A 20,356-nucleotide genomic window follows, 5' to 3' on the forward strand; every position below is an offset into this window, starting at 1 on the left:
GACGTAGGCCTGCACAGGAGAGCAAGTGATGTAGTTCACACATTGTAGCGAAGCTAACTGATCGTTTAGTTTCATCAAAAAGCTAAATTGCGTAAGTTACATTTGCTTCAAAATTAATTTGACTGTATCAAATGCCTACGATGCCAATAATGAGTGTTGGTTGGGAATTATCGACTCTGATCAACTTACAAAGTAATGTTCGCAAAAAGAATTTATCTTTTGGCTTTAGACACTGCAGGCTTTAATATGACAGCCTGCGGTATTTTGTTTACTTTGTTAAAATGACATGACGCGCCGACTTTTGACGAGCTTGGTCTGAGTCTCTCTGAAGAAAATGCGATTTTCCTCCTACGCATGCATAGTTTCCAGAAAACTGCAAACCATGAGAAGAAACCTTTTCTCCTTTTCTCCTACGAGATCGAAATTTAAAGCTAATATAGAATACATTTGAAGCATGTCGGGGAAAGAGATCTATTCACTAAATCTGCTGGCGAAGTTAATTCTTTTCGATATTCTATGGTCTATTTCCTAACAACTTGAATAATTCCGAAGGTGGACACCCGTGCACCAAAGAAGGTTACAGAAAAAAAATATTTTGCTAAAGGATTACTATCCGTATTCTATAGTTTTGCAACTGTAATTATGTCTTGGGACGACGAAGATTTTGATATTCCTACAAGCAGCAAACCAGCTGCCAACTCTTGGGAAGAAGAAGTTGAAGATGAGCCCTTAATGGACTCGTGGGACGTTGATGAAGAAGCAGAGGCTAAGAAGAAGAAAGCTGAGGAAGAGAAGAAAAAGGCCGAGTTGAAGAAAAAGCAAGAGGAGGCCAAAGCTAAGAAGTTGGCGGCAAAGTCAGGTGCCCCAAAACTTATGGAAATTGACATGGTTGATGAGGAAACAAGAAAAGAGTTGTTGAGACAAGCCGAGTTGGAAGCTGACTTGAACAATGCTGCTGACTTGTTTGGAGGTTTGGGCGTTGCTGATGACGTGAATGCTCATCCAAGGGAGAAGTTGACTATCCCAGTGAAAAAGAGCTCGGGTTTCAACAAAGATACACCCTTGACTGAACACCCATTGTTTCAGCCAACAAACAAGCAAGAGTTCGAAAAGTTGAGAAAGACTTTAGGCCCAATCTTGAGCGGGTTAGCCGAAGATTCTTTGATGAACTACTCCTCTTCCTTGGCTATTGATTTGATCAGAGATCTTGTTCAACCTTTGAGCGTGGAAAATGTTAGAAAAGTCATTTCTACTTTGAATGTCACACTTAAGGACAAGGAAAGACAAGAAAGACAAGCTAGATTGCAAAAGAGTGGTGGCACTGCCACAGGAGGTGCAGGTAAGAAGAAGGCAAAACCATTGGTGAAGACCAATGTTAACAACACAGCTTTCAAGAAGGACGTCTACGATGATATGGACGCAAACTACGACGACTTTGGCGATGACGACTTTATGTAAATTATAGAATCATAAGTGTTTATAATGGTATATATATCAAACAAACCGCAGTATAAGCAAGCATTTTCCATGGCTGATTCCTCAGGGCCTACAAGTCGCGATTTTATGTCTGGGGTATTAAATGCGAACGAAAATTTCAGAACCACAGATGTCTCAGTGATGAGCACTTTAAGAGATGCTCTCACCAGAGTGACCCGTGTTGTCCATAATAGTCGACTGCCGAAGCCGAAATGCCTTCCGATACCAACCACAACAGGCGCTCCAAGAGGAAAAGAAACTTTTCCTCCCATACGAGATCGAGTGCCCCAAAACCAACTCGATAAGCTACGTCCACATCTCCGAGGGTTTCAGCGAAAGAGATTTCAAAAATTTCTTGAACCTCTAGATATGCCGCAGTTGAAGATTTTTGATAATGACCGATTACGATATAATGCTCCCAAGGCGGAGGCCAACTTACATTCCAAGAAAAGCAAAGATCGAGTGGACGTTTTCAACAACTTTTTAAGCGAGCGGTTTTTGTTCAACAAAATGTTGGACTTTTTGGTGGAGCTAACGCCAGCTCACTTGAAATCGCCAGATATGGTAAGTGATCCAAACGTTTTAGCCAATGTCTTGGAAGAACAGGAAGCGGCCTATAATGCTTCCCGATATCCTAATGTACCTCGCTTTTGGTTTCATGAAGTTCCACCGTTTCCGTCTCCTCTTACAAAAGAAAGTTTCAGAGAGTATATTTATTTTCTTACGCATCTGAAGATGCTTTATAAGAACTCCTCCTCTTTAACAAGTGGTATTGTACCTGAAATTCTCCTCTACACTCACCACTTGGAAAATAGCCAATTTAAAGAGTACCGGTCGGTGGATACCTACAACTACCTTATCAAGTTTTTTGGTTATGACAAGTTCCAAAACTCGTTTGCACGGGAGCTTATTCTCGTGATGACCAGAGACGGACACAAGCCAAACATCGATACGATAAATCAGTTGTTGAAGATATGTCGGAAGCATTCGAACCGCAGATCCTTGACAAGTACTTACAAAGCAGTCATGAACTATTTGACCTTGGCTAAACGTTTGGATTTAGACATTAATCTTTCAACTTGGAATAGGGTATACGACTGTATCGACAACATTTTCTTGAAAGAGATTTTTCTTAACAAGATTTCTTCCATCAGTTTGCCCATACTGGATAATCTATGCATACGAATTATAGAGGACTTTGCGCAAACTTCAACACATTCCCGCGAAGTAATAGACTTTATTGAGAATGACCTCCATCGCCCTCATTGGAGACAGGATGCCAGAATTGCCGAAAAAGTGATCTACCATACAATTTCTAACGTCGCCGACGATCATGCTTTCTTAAAATCTGTGGATAGTCTACTAAATGGCATCGCAGTGGATGGTATCACTTTGAAAAACATCATTAATGCGGTGTCTTCCAACCCCAATATCAAGAACAAAGCATCACATGCATTGTCCATATACATCAGATTGAAAGATAATATTGGTTTGGTTCCTGCAGAAGTCTTCGGGAAGCTAATACAGATATTATGCCAGAACGATGAGGATCTTGATTTAATTCATCTCAATGAAGTGATTCGATGTTTGATACATCATGACGCTGTCCAAATGCTAAAATTGCCGACTAAAATTGCAACTGCAGCCCATGAAGAACAAACACATAAGCTGAAAAATCCTATTTATAAGCTACCATTCGTCATTCCTAAAGTGGATTTCCCAGAGAACTATCGAATCATGAAGAGGCTTACTCAGACACATTTGATTGATTTGGAGGCTAGCACTTTGTTTCTCCAATCAGAGGGCTGCAAAATTAAGCCACCTTGGGAAAGGCTTGATGAAGAAGAAATTAGGAACTGGGAAGAAACAACATTGCAACACAAACAACAGCTTGTTAAAAGTGGTGCCATATCTAACATGAATAAAGCTTTTGGCTTTTCGCAATCTTCACATCACGTACCACAAGAGGTGATAACTACTTACAGAAAAGTTTCATGGATTAGGATGGGTGTTTCGCTTGATATCAATTTGGTTCGCAAATTGAAGAAAGGCTTTGAAAGAGATATTGAAGACGAGATGGCAAACAGAAACATATTCCATGCCAGTCTTTAAATGTATTTATAGTGTATATAGATCCATAGCATTTGCATACCGCGTGCGGTCACGTGAATCATTTTTGTTGATCTTGGAGAACCTGATTCAGGTATATCAGCCAGATAGGATGTCCAAGTTTGCCAATTTGTATTGGTCTCCAGACTATGAGTCAGGAATCCAGAACCTTGGTGTTCAACTGCACCGATCTCTCTCGCAATTGCATAAACTTCGCAAATTAGTCTTCAACTACATGAAACTATATCATTCCAATGGCGAGTATTTGGCAACGCTTGCACAAAACTCGTTTTCACCAGAAAGCGGATATCATAGTGTTCGAAGAAAGCAACCACACGATTCTCGGAAGAAGGATTCTTCGGATGTTAACATATCGTATCTTTTTCTGCAATATGTCCAGAGAGCTACTTCTGAGCTGCAAGAATATCAAGCCTTAGCTTCAGACATAGATCGTTCCGTTTTGGAGCAACTCACTGTATTCATAAAACAACATGAACCGCAGATAAACAAGTGCTTAAATCTGATCAACGAATTACTTCTCGATTACCAGGCATCTTATCAGACAGTGGAGCAGAAGAAGATCGAATTTGATTCCATTAAACGAACTTCAGAGTTTTCAGCACAAGAGGCGGATGCGAAAAGATCCAAAGATGTTTCTAAAGTTGAAAAACTGGATAACGAGCAAGAAGTGACGCCAATTCATAGTCCGAAGCAAACTAGGGACGAAAAAGCCACACAGGCTGGTAAACCTTCACAAGCGCATACTTTCAACTTCCCTCTCTCAGTTGGGAATGTTCTAAGCTTTAATGATTTGTCTAGCTTTTCAGATTACTTCTTAAGGCTCGTGGATGCAATTCCCATTACTCGAAGAACAATCCCTTTACCGGGATACAGAAATGAGATTTTCAGTAGTGACCAACTTTGTGAATATCTTCTTAAGGGGAAGGCAATTGGATTCAATCCTTCTCGTTTAAACTTAGAGAAGTTTGGCCAAGGTCTCATCGACTTGAAGATTATAGTTGGCACCGGCTTCTTTGCAAAGAAATTTGCTTGCGAAGGCAAATGGTATGAATGGTCTGACGATTTTTTGCATTCCTTAGGTCGTGGGGTTTATAAGTCGTCTGACCCACTTCTGCCCTCCCTGAAACTCAAAGCTTTGACCATCGAAGATGTTAATGAGATGGCACTGACAACTTCGAGACGTTTCAACGGTATGTTTAAGTCAATGAAAACATCCTTAATGAAGCCCAAGTATTCAGAAGATGCCATAAAGGCAGTGGAGGTAAGTTACAATGAGCAGTATCAAGAACTTGAAAAAGCGAAACATCTTCTCGATGTCGAGCTCATCAATGGCACTCAGTACTTAGAAAGTTTCGAGAAACTGAAAATCAAAATTATCTACAATTCTTTGACAAAGCTACTGGAAATATTACACGTCCATTCACTGAACTTTTCAGAGCAAGCCCGAGTCTTCTCCCAAAGATTCAAAACAGAAATCAACAAACCTGAATTTTACACTCGAGACTTTGAAAGCATGGTATCCGACTTTAGCTGTGGTATTTATTTTCCGTCTAATATTTCGCCAGAACTTATGGCTCAAAAACACTTTATGGGACATCTAAATACCAACTTCCAAAATATTAATTTAGAATTCAATCTTTTCAAAGACATACCACTTCAAGCGACTTTATCTAGCGGGAGTACTGGCTTGTTGACCCTTCGTTCCGTTCCAAAGTTTCTTTACGAAGTTGTTAAAGTGATTGAAGACGCTTCATCTGATTTTACTGAACTCAAGAAACTATGGTTAGCGCCCCTTGATCACCAAATGTATTGGTTGATGAAAAATGAAATTATCATTGATATTCAAGCGTTCCAACCGACTTCGGAAGTGAGTGTTCTGTCGGTCAATAATGTTGAGTCTGAGATAATTCAGATGATTATTGACAGGTTTAAAACGAAAAGCGTTTCCATGATTGTCAATATCTTGAAGAATTGGTGCTTAGAAATTGGAGACTCGGTCATTCCATCCACGGTTTATGACTCTCTTATGGCTAATTATTCGACACAAGGATCGGATATTGAATCTCAAGAAGCCGAAACTATTCGTATCCTTTCAGCAATTCCACGGAGCAACTTGAGTTCGCTTCTTTTCATATTGCACCATTTTTCCAAAGTTCTTGACATCTACGTATTCGATGAGTTCGGTTTAACAGATGATATTCATGGGCCAGTATCTACTTCAGACGATAGAGAAAAATTACAATCCATTGCAGTAAATTGCAACCGTATGGATGTCGTGGGAAGCGTTCCTTTGCTTCATTTATTCATGAGACCATCTGTTGCGAAAAACTCATCCGGATTCATTCCTCCAATTGAAAAGTACAACGTGTTATTTGGCGATTTATTACAGCTGTCTGTTCGCCTCAAGCTTATGCAAGCATTGGTTTTAAGCGAAAGAAAGTATCTCGAACGCCAGGAACAACAAAGAAAAAATCTCGGTATCATCAAGAAGACACCAGAAATTGTGACGGATAGTGCACCCAACAATGAACTTGTATGCGAAAAGAATGAGTCCAAAAAGAATCCCCTGACCCCACGGAAGATGTCAAATGCCAGCCAAGGTCCTCCTTTGCTTAGTACAGACGCTTTCGAATTAAGACCATTTCGAACAGGAACCACGCCACGTTCGTCACCCTTGAGTTCCCCAGTTCGCCAAGAACGACAGCTTACAATGCCGAAAAGTCCGAGTACCAATTTTCTAAAACCTATTGACATCAACATCACCTTACATGATGCAACTTGAACACCAGGCCGTTCTTTCTGGCTTCGTCACTCATTGTGATCCTCTGTACTTTATCAATTTGCTTGCGACAAAACACGAACAAAATGGCAGTCATGACAACAGCAATAATAGCCACGGCCTCGAATCCACCGTCTGTTTCCTCAATGAAATTCTCCAAGTTCATACCATATAATGCAGCCACGTAAATGATAACGCCCATAGATAGTACACCGATGGAGAAGCGTAAACCAAGTAACATCAATTCATTCCTGTTTGCATCTAACACGAACTTGATGATTTCTTCTGATGTCTTTATCTGTCCCATTAAATTTTCAACTGTCTGGACAATCTCCCCTATAGTAGTATAGTATGATTCAAGAAGTAATTCTATTTCTTGATGATTGAATGATACTCTCTTCTTGCCATTTTTGTTTTCCGTCAAATAAAGTTCATTAAGGGTCTCATCTTGGTCAAGTAGATCATCAAACAATTCTTCGATAAGTTTTGCCTTTTGATGAAATTGTGCTAGTTTTTTAGATTGGATAAGAAGATACCTTAGCTTGGTTCTTTCGATAGATTTATCTAGGCTGCTCAATACATTCTTGAGTACCGTTTTGTGTACGGCCATCTCTGTATTGAGGTTAGCAGTCACGTCAACTAGTATCGCTTCCAAAGCCCTGAATTCATAGGGCAAACCCAGCGCATCCGGGTGATTAGCTCTTAATCGTGTGCTCACCTCTTTGAGAAAAGAGCCGTGAGAATGAGATTCATTGAACCGAACTCCCAGTCCCAGACTGGAAGAATTCTCAAAAACAACTAATTCGTCACACTTTATTAGCGCCCTTATGTTCAATAAGTTTAGTAGAATGCAATCCTTTCTTGTCAGAAGCAGAGGAACAAAATCCACGTGTACTCCTTTAGTAGATGCGTTTGTATGAGACCTGACCATCTTACGCAAGTCCCGCGGGGCTAAACTGTACTTTTTCATGAATTCCAGCTTCCTTATATCCTTCCCATGTATCACTATATCACCTTTCGAATCGTACACTGTACACCGAACATACTCAGCATCCGAGGCAGTTTTGCTTGATTTGATGATATTTGTAATGAAAACGTCATTAAAAACGTCCTGCTGTCTCCTGTTTGTGAAACTTAGGTAGCATTTGAAGGATTTGAAAATAGGCCTATATCCGGGCTGTTGTTTTAGTGTGCTCCAGATCCTTATCATTAGTGACGATTCTCATGTAAATCTATCCTAATGAGATACATCGCGGGAGTGCACAATCTAGCTTCAAGTTCCAGAGCAAGAATACTAAAATCTACGAGAATTCAAAGGGAGGTTACAAATTTAAATCTGTTAGCACGTCAGGGATCCTTACAAGCTTTGGGACAACTTTCCAAAGGCTGAATTAAGGAAAAGTCTTAACTCGAAATTGTCTCGTGACCTATCAATGGTAGCAACATAATGTATACTCTCTCATGCAGAACGTTCTTGTTTCCTTAGCGCTCCAGGCAATGGAAAGAATTCAGGGTCTGGATGAGTTAGAAGTGTGCGAAGAAGTGGGTAGAGGGGCCTTTGGTGTTGTTTTTCGAGGAATAATAAAGGCTACCGGTCAGGAAGTGGCAATTAAACAAATCGATTTGGAGAATGAGCTGGCGGACCTTTTTGAAGTGAATAAAGAAATCCAGATCTTGTCTGAGTGTCGTATTCCACAAATAACGAGATACATGGGCTGTTTTGTGAAGGGCTACAAACTATGGGTTATCATGGAATATGTGAATGGTGGTTCCTTATTTGAAATCTTGCGGCCAGGCCCAATCACTGATGAAATGACAATCAGTGTTATTTCCCATCAAATTTTACTAGCTTTAAATTATTTACATGATCAGGGGAAAATACATCGCGATTTGAAGTCTCAGAATATTTTATTGAGTCAAGAGGGTGAAGTGAAACTCACAGATTTTGGTGTATCGACTCAACTCTACTCCAATTTTTCTCGAAGAAATACAACCGTCGGAACACCTTATTGGATGGCCCCAGAAATCATCTTGAGTAATAATGGCGGGCACAGCTACAAGGCTGATATCTGGTCTTTAGGCTGTTGCATCTATGAATTAAGAACAGAAAAGCCGCCTTTGCAAAATGAACTTGCACCCATGGCAGCTCTACGACGAATATCTGCGTGCAGAAGCGACGATGACTTCCTTCGTATGCTCAATCTAGATAATATGTCAGACTTATTGAAAGATTTCTTAAAGAGATGTTTTGTGGTTGACCCTGCAAATAGACCTTCTGCCTCAAAACTTCTCAAGCATAAATTCATCACCCAGTCTACGCGATTGGAGAACGACTCTAAGAAAGTCCTACTTAAACGCCTTATAACGCGTAAGTTGGTTTGGGCGCAAGAAAACCATCAGCCAAAAACGCAGCGCTTTTATGTCCCTACTGAGATTGCTTCCAACCAGCAAAAATGGCAGGACGCAGAGGGAAGCGAAGGAGGAAAACAGAAAGCAAATACAATCAATTTTGATTTTAGCACCATTCAGGATGTACCAGTTTTGAACAACCCAGACGTCCTTCTGTCAACTGCATTACATGAAAATGATGTATCCCCAACTCCTTCAAGTGGATCAATGAACTATAAGAATGAACTCCCGCAAACAAATAAAGCATTGAAGTTAGAGCACATCAAGCTTCTAAACCGTGTGTTTGCTAAGCTTGAGCTGAAAGTGAGTATCTCCACCACTCAATACGATGAGCTTGTCACATTGAATCAGAAACTTGCAAACTTGTTTTCTCCCGTTCAGTACTCCGAAAATAACCAAACAAGAATTTTAATTTGCCAGTACTTGAAGTACTATCTCCGTGAACTTACGAAGCATCAATCAAATGCAGAGACATCATCATTAAGGCTCCAGTTGCAACGGGCTATAATTCCATCGAACATTCAAGTGAATCACACAGTTTCGCTGTTGACGGAAAACTTCCCACGGAAGAACACGCCATTGAATCCTTTGGACGAAATAGAGAACAGTTTATTGGAGTCGTGGCTTGACAAGATGGGTAATTATTAGGTTCTTAGGACAATATATAGATAGCGCGGTGGGGTAGTCCACTAGTGATAGCGCGGAAAATTGATAAATCGATCTGCAACTCTCATCTTCCACACGGTGATGGACGACGCTGCTCAAAAAAGAGCTAAAAGCGACACTAAGCAAACTGATTCTCCGCATACGTTTGATGAACTCTACTCTCATAATTACCGCATCAGTGTACCGAATGAGCTGATAAACGCTGTGAAGATCTCTCCAGATAAATCCAAGCTCGCGACTTGTTCATCAAAAGGAAAGATTCGAATCTATGAATTTGACTCGGGCAAACTACTTGCGACGTTTACTGAGCACAGCAAAGGTGTCTCGGATATTGCATTTTCTCCTCTTGATAGCAATACGCTAGCTTCATGCTCAGACGATATGACAATCATCTTGTGGTCCATTGCGAAAAAGAAGAGCATAAAGATTTTGAAAAAACACACGTATCACATTACCACGATGAAATTCAACTCGAAAGGAAACCTACTAATCAGTGGAGCAGCAGACGAATCTATTGTGATATGGGACCTTAGCAGTGGTCAGAGCCTTAAGACATTGGCTGCTCACTCTGATCCTATCAGCTGTGTGTGCTTAACCCCAGACGACACTTTGGTTGTCAGTGCATCCTATGACGGCTTAATGAGACTATTCGATATAGAAACTGGTCAATGCTTGAAGACGTTGGTGTATAATAGCTCTACTCATGGGACGGCCACCGCTTCGACTAATGATGTGGTAAACTTCCCAATCTCTTATGTTAACGTGACCCCGAATGGCAAGTACATTCTCAGCTCCAGTTTGGATGGGAAAATCAGATTGTGGGATTACATGAATAATAAAGTGATGAAAACATACACGGGGATTAATAATTCCCCAGTCAACAGCAAGTACAACAGCGGAACGTGTTTCGTAACTTGCACTGCAAGCCCAATTGTTGTTTCAGGTTCGGACAACTCTGGTGCTCTATTTTGGGATTTACAAACTAAGGACATTGTCTTTCAACTATTGCCAGGTTCCACCGTCTTAGACGTGGCCATATGCGACAATGGAGAAAGGTTGGTTACATGTACATTACAGGGTGAAGTAGATGTCTACACCTTAGCGCCAAAATATAAACTTGCAAATGGAAATCACAGCTCGGATAAGCTTTGAGTGCACGTTCATAAAATTTTCTAGAATACTTAATATGAAAGAAGAAAATCTTCAATGCCAGGCTATAGAACGTATGTGTGAGTAAGTACAACTAACAACCCGGAAAGCCCTTCCTCACTCTTTATCTACGACTGTAAGGGCATTGACCAGTAAACTAGGGGTGTGTGGTAGACCCGTGCCTCTCAGCATAAGGCGCTATCATGGTTCTCTATCATATAGCTTCTACATTCAAATCCCAATTCCCCAGTTATGGAACAAAGCAGACACCTTTTCCGCTTCGATGCATCCCTCCTCCATCTTCCAAAGTCGCAGAAGTTGAGGTCATTTGGTATTTATTTGGCAGGGGCGCTTTTTGCTATTGGCTTCTGGTCGATGGTGGATTCGGCAGTTTACTCCAAAACCGTGAATGCTTCCGTTGTTCATGTAACATTTGTGGACTGGATCCCATTTATCTGTTCAACATTGGGAATGCTTATTGTAAACTCCATAGAGAAGTCAAACTTGTTCAGCGAGGGTCAAAATCTGTTTATGGGGGATGGGAACGGTAATGCCTGGGCCGCTAGAGTGATTTTGTTCTTTGGCTTTTCGCTTCTAGCTGGTGGTTTGGCCGGCTCTTTCATGGTTTTCATTTTGAAGTTTTTGATGAAGCACTATACTTTTCCCACCTTAGGCATGGGAGTTTCGAATATTGTCTGCAATGGATGCATCATGTTGAGTTGTATTGTTTTATGGTTGTCACAAAACATTGAGGATGAATACAGTTACAGTTTGGCTTTGAACTAGAGGCTCGCTTTGAGCGCTAGTAGAAATTGCCAAATAAAAATGCCATTCAAATATTAACATACCGATGCGTTTATATTGCGAAGTTCTATACAATTGTAGATGCAATAAAGAAGTTTGCGATTTCGGTTGTAAATGTCATCAGCATTCACAAGCCGAAGCATTAGCAAGCCCAAAGCGAGCAAATTCTTTTCTATAAGCTCTGTAAATTCCCTATGCTCGCTTAAACTCATCCTTCGAAGACCCCAAAAGATTTAGCTCGAACTTACTGAAATCAAACAACTCTAACTTGATGGGCTCCAGCGCGCCTCTAGGATAAACAACAAAATTATCGTGTTTTAGCTCATCAAAAAATGGATGCAGCAAAATGGTTCTTGGAGATGCTCGCATGTCCGGATCATAGACGAGAATTTTTAACAACAAGTCAATCACGTCAGGCGGAGAATTAGAGAAAATTTGTTCAAACCTTTCTTTAATTGTGCAATTGAACAACTTGTTGGAGAACATGTTTCCTCTATACTGCGGATTGCTTTTGAAGAAGAATGTTTTAGGTGGTGGTCCCAAAAGCTTGGATATTTCCTTGAGTTGTAACTCGGACGATTGTCCCTGGAAAATAGGCTTGCCCAAAAACATTTCCGCGATAACACATCCCAATCCCCAAATGTCAATCTTTGTGGTGTATATGGCACAACCGACAATTAACTCTGGGGCACGGTAGTATCTTGAACAAATGTAGCTGACGGAAGGCTGATTAGGTTCCAATTGTTTTGCACTTCCAAAATCACATATCTTCAATTTCACGCTTGAAGGATCAACCAATATATTTGATGGTTTGATATCACGGTGTGATATATTGAAACCGTGCAAATAAAGCATTGCTCTTGCCAATTGGAAAGTGTAAGCTTTCATATGCGGGTATGGAATTGTGTACTTCGACTGGCGATAATATTTGATTTCATTCTGCAAATTGGAAGGTAAGCACTCCATCACAAGATTCTGGTACATCTTGTTATCCTGCGGGCTCCTTTTATCGAAAAAGTACTTCAAGCAAACAATGTTTGGGTGGTTGACCGTTCGCAAGATCTCTAATTCTCTGCATTTATACTCAGTTTGGGCTAACACTCTCTTGATAGCAAAGGGCCCCAAGGCAGTGTGTTTTGGCGTCCCGCTAGCATCGACTTCTGCTAAACTTGCTTCCACGACAGTACCAAATGCCCCTTCTCCGATTTTCTTGTACTCCTTCACATACATTCGCTTCGTTTCGGACGTTTCGTTATTAACAACGCCATCAAGTATGTATTCGTTATTGAAACTCATTTGTAGACTCAATAATTTTTGTGGTTTTCCACTGACAATGGCGGATAAGCTCGCGGGAAAAAATTGACGATAGACTTTAAATACGTGGTGCCTCAGAAGGGACGCGAGGCAATGTTGGATATTTCAGGCAGCAGCTGGTGAAAAGGGAAGTAATATGAGATTTGGGTATGGTTGGGCAATAAGCCTTTTGAAGCCTTGGCACGTATGAGGGAGAATGTGTTGAACAAGGTGGTTGTTATCAGTTTGCGTGGCCGCGGGAGCTATTGTGCAGTATGTGCTGACAGTGAATTGTAGTCACGTGAATTTCTACCATTGTCCTTTGCTTGGGGTTCCATTGAGGTTGAAGAAATGAGTTTGCTATAGCTGGGTTTGCTGTGGCATTATGTTATGTTTCTTTGTGTTAGAGGAATTTTCTCCATCGGACGTTCTTTCTTGTGTGGCTTCGCCGAGCCAAATTCTGTCGCGATTTATCCTTACACAGTACACCACGACGGAGACGAATATTTGTTCTATTCATGTATTTTAAATTACCAGTCCTCAGCATACGAATTCCTATATGGGACTTCCCTACTACCATGCAAATGATGGAAGTCTGAGCTTATCTCTGCAAGTAACACAATGGGATAGACTGCGCTTAACGTATGCGAGTTAGACATCGATAGGTGGATAACAAGAAGATCACCTTTCCTGGATCTCTTATCACGTTGAGTTTCATATTTTTACTATGGATATGCACTTCAGTAATCTTCCCGATGGAGATACCCTCTTATGGAACTCTGTAGTGGGAATTCTTGGTATAAACACCAGTACACCATCTGTTCAATCAGCGGAAAAAAAAAAGGTAACATAGATTGTCTCTGTGATATCTGAACCAGAATATACAACATGTTTGCTAGTCTCAGATCACTCCGCCTGCTTCATACACCATTAGGCGGATTTTCTTCTGCCTCCAGATGGTTGAATACGTCTTCCTCTGCCGCGGCCGTGGCCAGAAGTGCAGTTGATTCTTCATTAAGGACGAAAGCTCTCACCAACGCCAAGAACGAAAAGGTGGTGATGTGGAAAATTTATGCCACTTTTCATAGACACAACACATTGTGCTCCCTTGTTGCAGTCGTGGAAGACTTGGATTTCATGAAAAAGAATGACCACTTGAGTTACAATGAGAAAGTTCTCTACTACATGCAATTACCTCACCAGGTCAAGCTTCATGTCAGTGCTGGTATGTTGGGATTCAGAAAAGCACATAGAGCAGAATATGAAGCTGGATACCAGGTTAGCTCCCGCTTATTCAAAATGATCGAGGAAAAGAAGTTGTTTGGTCCTAACGACAAGGTCGAATTGATCTTGCGTGATTTCGGAAAAGGAAGAGAAGCATTTACTTCTGCATTGCAAGGTAAAGAAGGTGCAAATGTTCGTCCACATATTGTGAGGGTCACGGATAACACCAAGTTGAAATTCGGTGGTTCGAGATCGAAGAAGTTGCGTCGTTTGTAAGAAGTTAGCATGTACATAGTATCCAATGAAATAGAAATAGCTGAAATCTTTGAATTAGGTGGCTCACTAAAACCTGGCTGTAAGAAGCGGCGTAGTACATTGATGAATTATTGTTACTCTTGATATTTTGTTTTATGTTCTGAAGCACCGTATTGTTCGTGATGCTATAAGATGAAGAGAGTTCGCAACTTTCGTGAATAACGACATCAACAAGATGCAACTTCGCAGTTAATTACATTAATTTACACTTAGAATGTGAACACTATCGTATTGACGTGTCTTATTGCTGCCGTCCTAATCGTCTGTCAAATTGTAATACAAGCCTTTGTCGATCGGTATTTTTTTAGCATTTAAAGTCTAACTAACGATGAGAATCGTACGTCTATGTGATTTATCGTGCGACTGAATCGTGCATTGACTTGCAATCAATTTGGTGTCTTAATGTAGAGTGCGAAACCCTAACTCTCATCACGTGCACTAGTGGAGACGTCACACTCTCACGTGCCACGTTTCACGCTTTGCGCGGCCAGCATGCAGGCCCTCAGTCATGCCGGTGGCAGGCAGAATTTTTTCAATGCTCACCATACCCTCATTTGAAATCTTTTCACTTCTGATAGACAAGATCAAAGATGGCTCCAAGTATGTAAAATTCCAACTGAAATGTTCCATATGGCAAACTGTCCTCCACATCCGACTCTCATGAATAGCGGTTCTTGTTAGGTGTCCTATAATTCATATCCCTTGCCGAGAAGAGGTTTATACTCCTCCATCAAGAAGTTTGAAAACATATGCTTTGGGATCTCAGAGATTCATGAAACTATTATTTTGTTTGCTTATGGTCATCCGTTTTCTTTTACCTCAAGGTCATGTACTAACTATTCCAGACACTAAGGCTGCTGCTGCTAAGAAATCTGCTTTGAAGGGTACCAACTCCAAGAAGGCTGTCAAGGTCAGAACTTCCACTACCTTCAGATTGCCAAAGACCTTGAAGTTGGCTAGATCTCCAAGATACGCCAGAAAGTCTGTCCCACACTACAACAGATTGGACGCTTACAAGATCATTGAGAGCCCAATTGCTTCTGAGACTGCGATCAAGAAGGTTGAGGATGGTAACACCTTGGTCTTGCAAGTTTCTATCAAGGCTAACAAGCACCAAATCAAGGCTGCTGTTAAGGAATTGTACGAAGTCGATGTTGAAAACGTTAACACTTTGATCAGACCAAACGGTACCAAGAAGGCTTACATCAGATTGACTGCTGACCACGATGCTTTGGATGTTGCCAACAGAATCGGTTACATCTAATCTGCATGCCCTTAGTACTATAGGATTTTGTAATTAATAAAATTAACGGACGATTATGTGTATTCAAAGTACCGTTGCGCTTATTTGACTCCAAATATCGCTTGCACCAAGAAACTGAATGTGCATGTAAGAGTTTCTGTGATTTTCGTCACATGTTAAACGTGGGTAAAAGATCGATCTGATTAATAGGCCTAGCTTCCGTCCGTAATAGGAAGCAGTGGTGTCGCTCTCCTTTCTTGCGCTTTTTTCTTCCTAGACTGGGCGTCATACATACAGGCGGCGCTCAAGAGAGACGCGATCACAATGATACTGTGGTTTGAAAGTCTACTGGCATGTATCTATGTTCAAAAATAGACTGTCTGTGAGATTCATCTCTGGGTCTCTTTCTATTTAAAGTACAATTACCAGTAAGATAATAAGATCATGGTTTTTAACTTTTCCTCCTCTGTATTAGGAAACCGTGTATCGCGCGTTTGCATAATGTTTGCGTGTTTTTTTTTTTTTTTGTTTTTTATACACATATTTTTTTTGCTTGACCTCAAATTTCGTGTCGCGGACACGCTTTTGAAAAGAATATCGTTCCTCTGTGATTCGCCTAGGTTCAAGTTGCTTCTTTCGTTTGTTTCATTTTGCGACACGCATTCCTCTTCTTGACTCGTTCAGCTTTACTTCCCCATACTCGTTTTCCTTCGCTAATGCACTTCCGCAGTCTCCCCAACTACTTCCGGGGGGAGAAGTCTCCAATGATCCAAACGGATTCTCCGTTTCCACCATTGAAAGTTGAACATCGCTACAGGGGTGTTTATGAAAGAGCAGGCTTTGATGTGAATCTTGGTGGTTATTCCCATAGCGAACAGGGTTCCATGCGTCTGCCAAAGGAAGCTCCAAACTCACGTACTTTCAATTCTCATAGAGTTGTTTCTGATTCTGCCCCTGGAACTTACAAATCTAGAAATGTGTCATCGAGATCTATGCCGCAAAGTGCATCTTCTCCAATCACTGATGTATCCAATGTAAACAGAAACCGTTATGCTCCAGCAAGAAAAAGCCCCTTTTCTCCTGTTTCTGCCACTGGGAAGAAGAGTACTGCGCCATACCCAACTTCATCAAACGAAAACCTCAAATCTCATGAACCTTATAATCATTCATACGAAGGCAATATTTCTCTTCCGGCACTCGTTAGTGGTCAGCCCGTTGCTTCTATGGAATCAGAAACTCACAATGATTCCACAGATTACAATTCTCAAAGCAGAAACGTCAAGAAGCTTCAATTGCATATACCTTATAGCAATTACTCGAATGTCCCACATGAGCAATCTAATGAAAGCTCTTCGAGCACTAATTCTCAGACATTTGAGAATATGATAGAGAAGCCTTCCACGCCGAACACATCTGCTAGCTCAACAAATGGTCTCGATGAAAAGATGGAGCACAGTAGCGCTATGAGTGTGGGTACAGCCGAACTTCCACATCTGGCTTCCCTGAACCATTCGAAAGATTTGTCTATGGATTTGAACAATTTCGTCGATGACCGTGACCATCAAAAGGGTTACGATCCGAGAAGAGACGCTTCGAAGAATCAAAAAAGGCCAACAGAATCTAATCATACCCAATTCATTCCTGACACTGGTGATCTCCTGCGAAACCTCACCAAGTTAATGATTGATGACACAACGGATAACACACTGGAGAATACCTCATTTCAGTTTACCTCGGCACCATACAACACTGTACTGGAAGCTTCAAGTGCTCATGACGAAAGCAACGAGCAATCAGAGTATCAATCATTCCTTCTGACATCCAACCATGAACCGATGCTCAGATACTCTCAGTTGTCGACCGTCAGCTCTATCATTTCAAAGACCACTGGCTCAATCGAGGGGGAAGAAGAAGTTGATCCAGAGCTACAAAGGCAATTGGATGGATTCAAAAATAGAAGTTCCGTTTTCAAACCCCGTCAAGAGAGCCTGGATGGATCCGCTTCATATCGTACAGCTAACACTTCGGCTGTGGAAATCGGTGAACTACCTGTTGTGCCAAAAATTCAGGTCCATGACACTAGCGAAAGCCTTGCTAGTTCAGATGAACAGTCCATTTCAGCAGAAACTACACAAGTACAAACTTATGGCGGAGACAATATTCCATCTGAATTGGTACGAAATACCACTGATCGTAGCTCTGTGGACTTTTCTGAGAAGAGAACGAGCCAGGGGTCGACTTTGGAAGAACCCTTGCAATACAAATTGTCTCATACATACGAGGATTCTGACTTTCCCCTCAATGAATCCACCGAGTTGCATGATGATTTTAACTCTTTTGAGGCTGATGGTGTGCATGAACAGGATCAGGCAAGCAGTCCATTCATTACTGAAAGAAATCCAGCTCGCAAACTTCAGTCTAGTTATCCAGAAACTCCAAAGGTTCACGCATCTCCGTTTGAGGAAACCTTCAACACACCTGAAACAATCAAACCATTGAGCCCCAAAAACCACCGAGTTGAAGAAGAATTGAAGAACATGAACTTTAAGTATGACGTGGAAACTCCAAAGTTACATAACGGCATTACAGAAAATGTATTTGATACTTCGGTTGATCTGTCCACAGATATCGATGATCTTCGTGATGAGGTTATACTTCTGCAGAACGTGCCACCTGAAGAATTTGAGGCTTTCCCAAAATCAGTAATGAATATGAAAGTTCCAAATTTCAGAGCGAGCGCTTCAGGCACAGTATACGCATCTGGGACGGGCCCATGTCGTGTCTGTGGAGATGAAGTGGATGTAAATGGAAGGGGATCTCGCAAGCCGATCTATTCAAGAAATGGAGAATTGAGTGGCCAGTGGCATCGTGGGTGTTTCTCATGCACATACGGTGGTTGCCAGGTCGTCTTTAGCAAACACATTGCATGCTATGCTCTACTAGACAATGCTTTTTGCAAGCATCATTATCACCTACTTAATGGCACATTATGTGAAACGTGTGGCCAAGGTATTGAAGGAGAATGTATTGAGAATGAGTTGAAGCAAAAATGGCATGTATCATGCCTTAAATGCTCAAAGTGTGAAAAGAGTATTTCGAGCGATTACTTCTTGATAGCAAATGAAATTGTGTGCGAGCTGGATGCCCCTACTATCATTGCTGGTTTAGAGCAAAGTGGGTTGTTGACGTCTGAGAAGATCGAAAAAAGAAGGACAAGAATGTTGTTCCTTGAACAACAACAAGGCATGTGAAATTCCTTTCCTCGCAAACTAGGTTCTAATCAGGGCCCTTTGGGCTCTCTGTCTTATATATCAATGAGGAATAGGAATAAATCATAGAATATTTATATTTCGTGTCAGTTTGTAATCAGTAATCCCTACTTACCTTGGGCCGTCCTAATGAACCCAAAGATCCATTGTCTTCGTCTTCAATGGGCTTAGATGTTATTTTAGGTGATGCGCCCTTAAGTTGTCTTGAGTCACCCGTATCTTCCTCATCATCCCCAATAAAAAAATTATCTTCATCGAAGTCACCTGCTTCTAATCCCATGGAACGATCCAACTCTAGGTCATCATTAAAATTACCAAACACTAAGTCGTCATAGTTTGAGCGCAATCCGTGGTGATATGAGTTTAATTTACCCTGCATTCGATTGTAAATGATGTATGATGCCAATGATAATGCACAGCCTGTAATCACAATGCTCACTACATCAATCACTTTAGCAGAAAACGAACGTTCCTCGTCGCCCAAATGCTTTATAGTATTCCCCACGAAGACGTGGACGAACATTTTTGGCGATGTGATTATCGAAGCCAACACATAGGTTGAAACTGGGAGGTTGGGAATAGCTGCTAAAGCACCATTTGATAATGAGTAAGGGAACGGACACAATCTTAGCAAAACAAGAAGGAAAAGAGACGCATCCTCTTTCAAAATTTCTGCAAATGCTCGGAACTTCTCATTATGCTGGACCAAACGTTCACCCTGACTTCTAAGAACGTATTTGAATACCAAGAATGATGCCAATGACCCCAAGATTGTTGCCGATGCCAATAATGGCCAGCCGCCTGGGAAACCAAACACCATACCACATAGCATTGACAAGGCGGAGTAACCAATGAGTGGGGGAAATCCCACGAAGAAAATCAAGAAGAATAAAATGGTCCTGCCAAAACGAAGGTTTTCCCAATAATCTGATACATCCACCAACAACTTAATAACACGTTTGTGAAATATAAGTGCTAGAATACCAACGCATGCAATCGCAATTCCTCCAAGTGCTAGTAGGACTCGTTTCCACAAGGGATGGGAAAAATACCACAGGGATACCCTGTTTCGAAAATCATTCATCGTTTCGTTTTGCTTGGTTGCCAAATCCCTAATCTGAGACATAAATCCACTACTCATTGCTGGATCAGACGTGGAGTTGAGACGAGGCATGATTCACTTGTGAATGATGTGTTGAAAGTACTGCAGACATGTAACACCGTCTACATTATACTCGGCAGCTATGGATATCTGATACACAAGAGAGCCTCTAAAGAGAATCATATATTTTTTCCATCTACATTTGATGAAAAATGCAAAGCATTCAGGATACCGTTGCCAAGTATAAGTGTGATTTCTGTCTCCAGTCTCTCTGTCATGTCCATCATTCTTTCGCGACATGGAGTTAAAAGAAAATGTTGAAAAATCGGGCTTCAACATTGTAGATTACGAATATTCGACCGAAAAGTTTGAATACTGACCAATATATGTGAAAATGTTACTGAAATAGTATCTCGTGTATATTCAAAGTATTTAAAATGAGAAGTTTGTAGTTTCCCCATCGCAGGAACCTACAGTAGCGGTATGTAGTATTTGTG

At 41.1% G+C, this 20,356-nt stretch overlaps 11 protein-coding genes across 11 annotated transcripts; 8 read left to right on the plus strand and 3 right to left on the minus strand. All coding sequences in view use genetic code 12, as the record gives it.

The window, feature by feature from the left end:
* Positions 1-642: 642 nt before the first annotated feature.
* HCR1 (translation initiation factor eIF3 subunit j) lies at positions 643-1,458 on the plus strand (the record flags this gene model as incomplete). The annotated part of the gene is made up of 1 exon (XM_002618032.2): positions 643-1,458. The coding sequence occupies one exon, from the start codon at positions 643-645 to the stop codon at positions 1,456-1,458; it is 816 nt and encodes a 271-aa protein (XP_002618078.1).
* Positions 1,459-1,845: 387 nt separating this feature from the next.
* FOB63_001839 (uncharacterized protein) lies at positions 1,846-6,388 on the plus strand (the record flags this gene model as incomplete). The annotated part of the gene is made up of 2 exons (XM_002618030.2): positions 1,846-3,432; positions 3,527-6,388. The coding sequence occupies 2 exons, from the start codon at positions 1,846-1,848 to the stop codon at positions 6,386-6,388; spliced, it is 4,449 nt and encodes a 1,482-aa protein (XP_002618076.2).
* Positions 6,366-7,595, minus strand: FOB63_001840 (uncharacterized protein; the record flags this gene model as incomplete). Its single annotated transcript, XM_002618029.1, has 1 exon — positions 6,366-7,595. One exon carries the CDS (start codon positions 7,593-7,595, stop codon positions 6,366-6,368), a length of 1,230 nt encoding a protein of 409 aa, XP_002618075.1.
* Positions 7,596-7,846: 251 nt separating this feature from the next.
* On the plus strand, positions 7,847-9,442 carry FOB63_001841 (uncharacterized protein; the record flags this gene model as incomplete). The annotated part of the gene is made up of 1 exon (XM_002618028.2): positions 7,847-9,442. The coding sequence occupies one exon, from the start codon at positions 7,847-7,849 to the stop codon at positions 9,440-9,442; it is 1,596 nt and encodes a 531-aa protein (XP_002618074.2).
* A 99-nt stretch (positions 9,443-9,541) lies between these two features.
* Positions 9,542-10,612, plus strand: SWD3 (Swd3p; the record flags this gene model as incomplete). Its single annotated transcript, XM_002618027.2, has 1 exon — positions 9,542-10,612. One exon carries the CDS (start codon positions 9,542-9,544, stop codon positions 10,610-10,612), a length of 1,071 nt encoding a protein of 356 aa, XP_002618073.1.
* A 249-nt stretch (positions 10,613-10,861) lies between these two features.
* Positions 10,862-11,395, plus strand: VPS68 (uncharacterized protein; the record flags this gene model as incomplete). Its single annotated transcript, XM_002618026.1, has 1 exon — positions 10,862-11,395. One exon carries the CDS (start codon positions 10,862-10,864, stop codon positions 11,393-11,395), a length of 534 nt encoding a protein of 177 aa, XP_002618072.1.
* Positions 11,396-11,605: 210 nt separating this feature from the next.
* On the minus strand, positions 11,606-12,709 carry MCK1 (serine/threonine/tyrosine protein kinase; the record flags this gene model as incomplete). Its single annotated transcript, XM_002618025.2, has 1 exon — positions 11,606-12,709. The coding sequence occupies one exon, from the start codon at positions 12,707-12,709 to the stop codon at positions 11,606-11,608; it is 1,104 nt and encodes a 367-aa protein (XP_002618071.1).
* An 885-nt stretch (positions 12,710-13,594) lies between these two features.
* FOB63_001845 (mitochondrial 37S ribosomal protein YmS18) lies at positions 13,595-14,206 on the plus strand (the record flags this gene model as incomplete). The annotated part of the gene is made up of 1 exon (XM_002618024.1): positions 13,595-14,206. One exon carries the CDS (start codon positions 13,595-13,597, stop codon positions 14,204-14,206), a length of 612 nt encoding a protein of 203 aa, XP_002618070.1.
* A 574-nt stretch (positions 14,207-14,780) lies between these two features.
* RPL25 (60S ribosomal protein uL23) lies at positions 14,781-15,509 on the plus strand (the record flags this gene model as incomplete). Its single annotated transcript, XM_002618023.2, has 2 exons — positions 14,781-14,868; positions 15,091-15,509. 2 exons carry the CDS (start codon positions 14,781-14,783, stop codon positions 15,507-15,509), a joined length of 507 nt encoding a protein of 168 aa, XP_002618069.2.
* Positions 15,510-16,204: 695 nt separating this feature from the next.
* FOB63_001847 (uncharacterized protein) lies at positions 16,205-18,739 on the plus strand (the record flags this gene model as incomplete). The annotated part of the gene is made up of 1 exon (XM_002618022.2): positions 16,205-18,739. One exon carries the CDS (start codon positions 16,205-16,207, stop codon positions 18,737-18,739), a length of 2,535 nt encoding a protein of 844 aa, XP_002618068.2.
* A 115-nt stretch (positions 18,740-18,854) lies between these two features.
* Positions 18,855-19,931, minus strand: FOB63_001848 (uncharacterized protein; the record flags this gene model as incomplete). Its single annotated transcript, XM_002618021.2, has 1 exon — positions 18,855-19,931. The coding sequence occupies one exon, from the start codon at positions 19,929-19,931 to the stop codon at positions 18,855-18,857; it is 1,077 nt and encodes a 358-aa protein (XP_002618067.2).
* Between the last annotated feature and the right edge of the window lie 425 nt (positions 19,932-20,356).

The sequence above is a fragment of the Clavispora lusitaniae genome (assembly GCF_014636115.1).
Source record: "Clavispora lusitaniae strain FDAARGOS_655 chromosome Unknown tig00000038_pilon, whole genome shotgun sequence".
Classification (NCBI taxonomy): domain Eukaryota; kingdom Fungi; phylum Ascomycota; class Pichiomycetes; order Serinales; family Metschnikowiaceae; genus Clavispora; species Clavispora lusitaniae.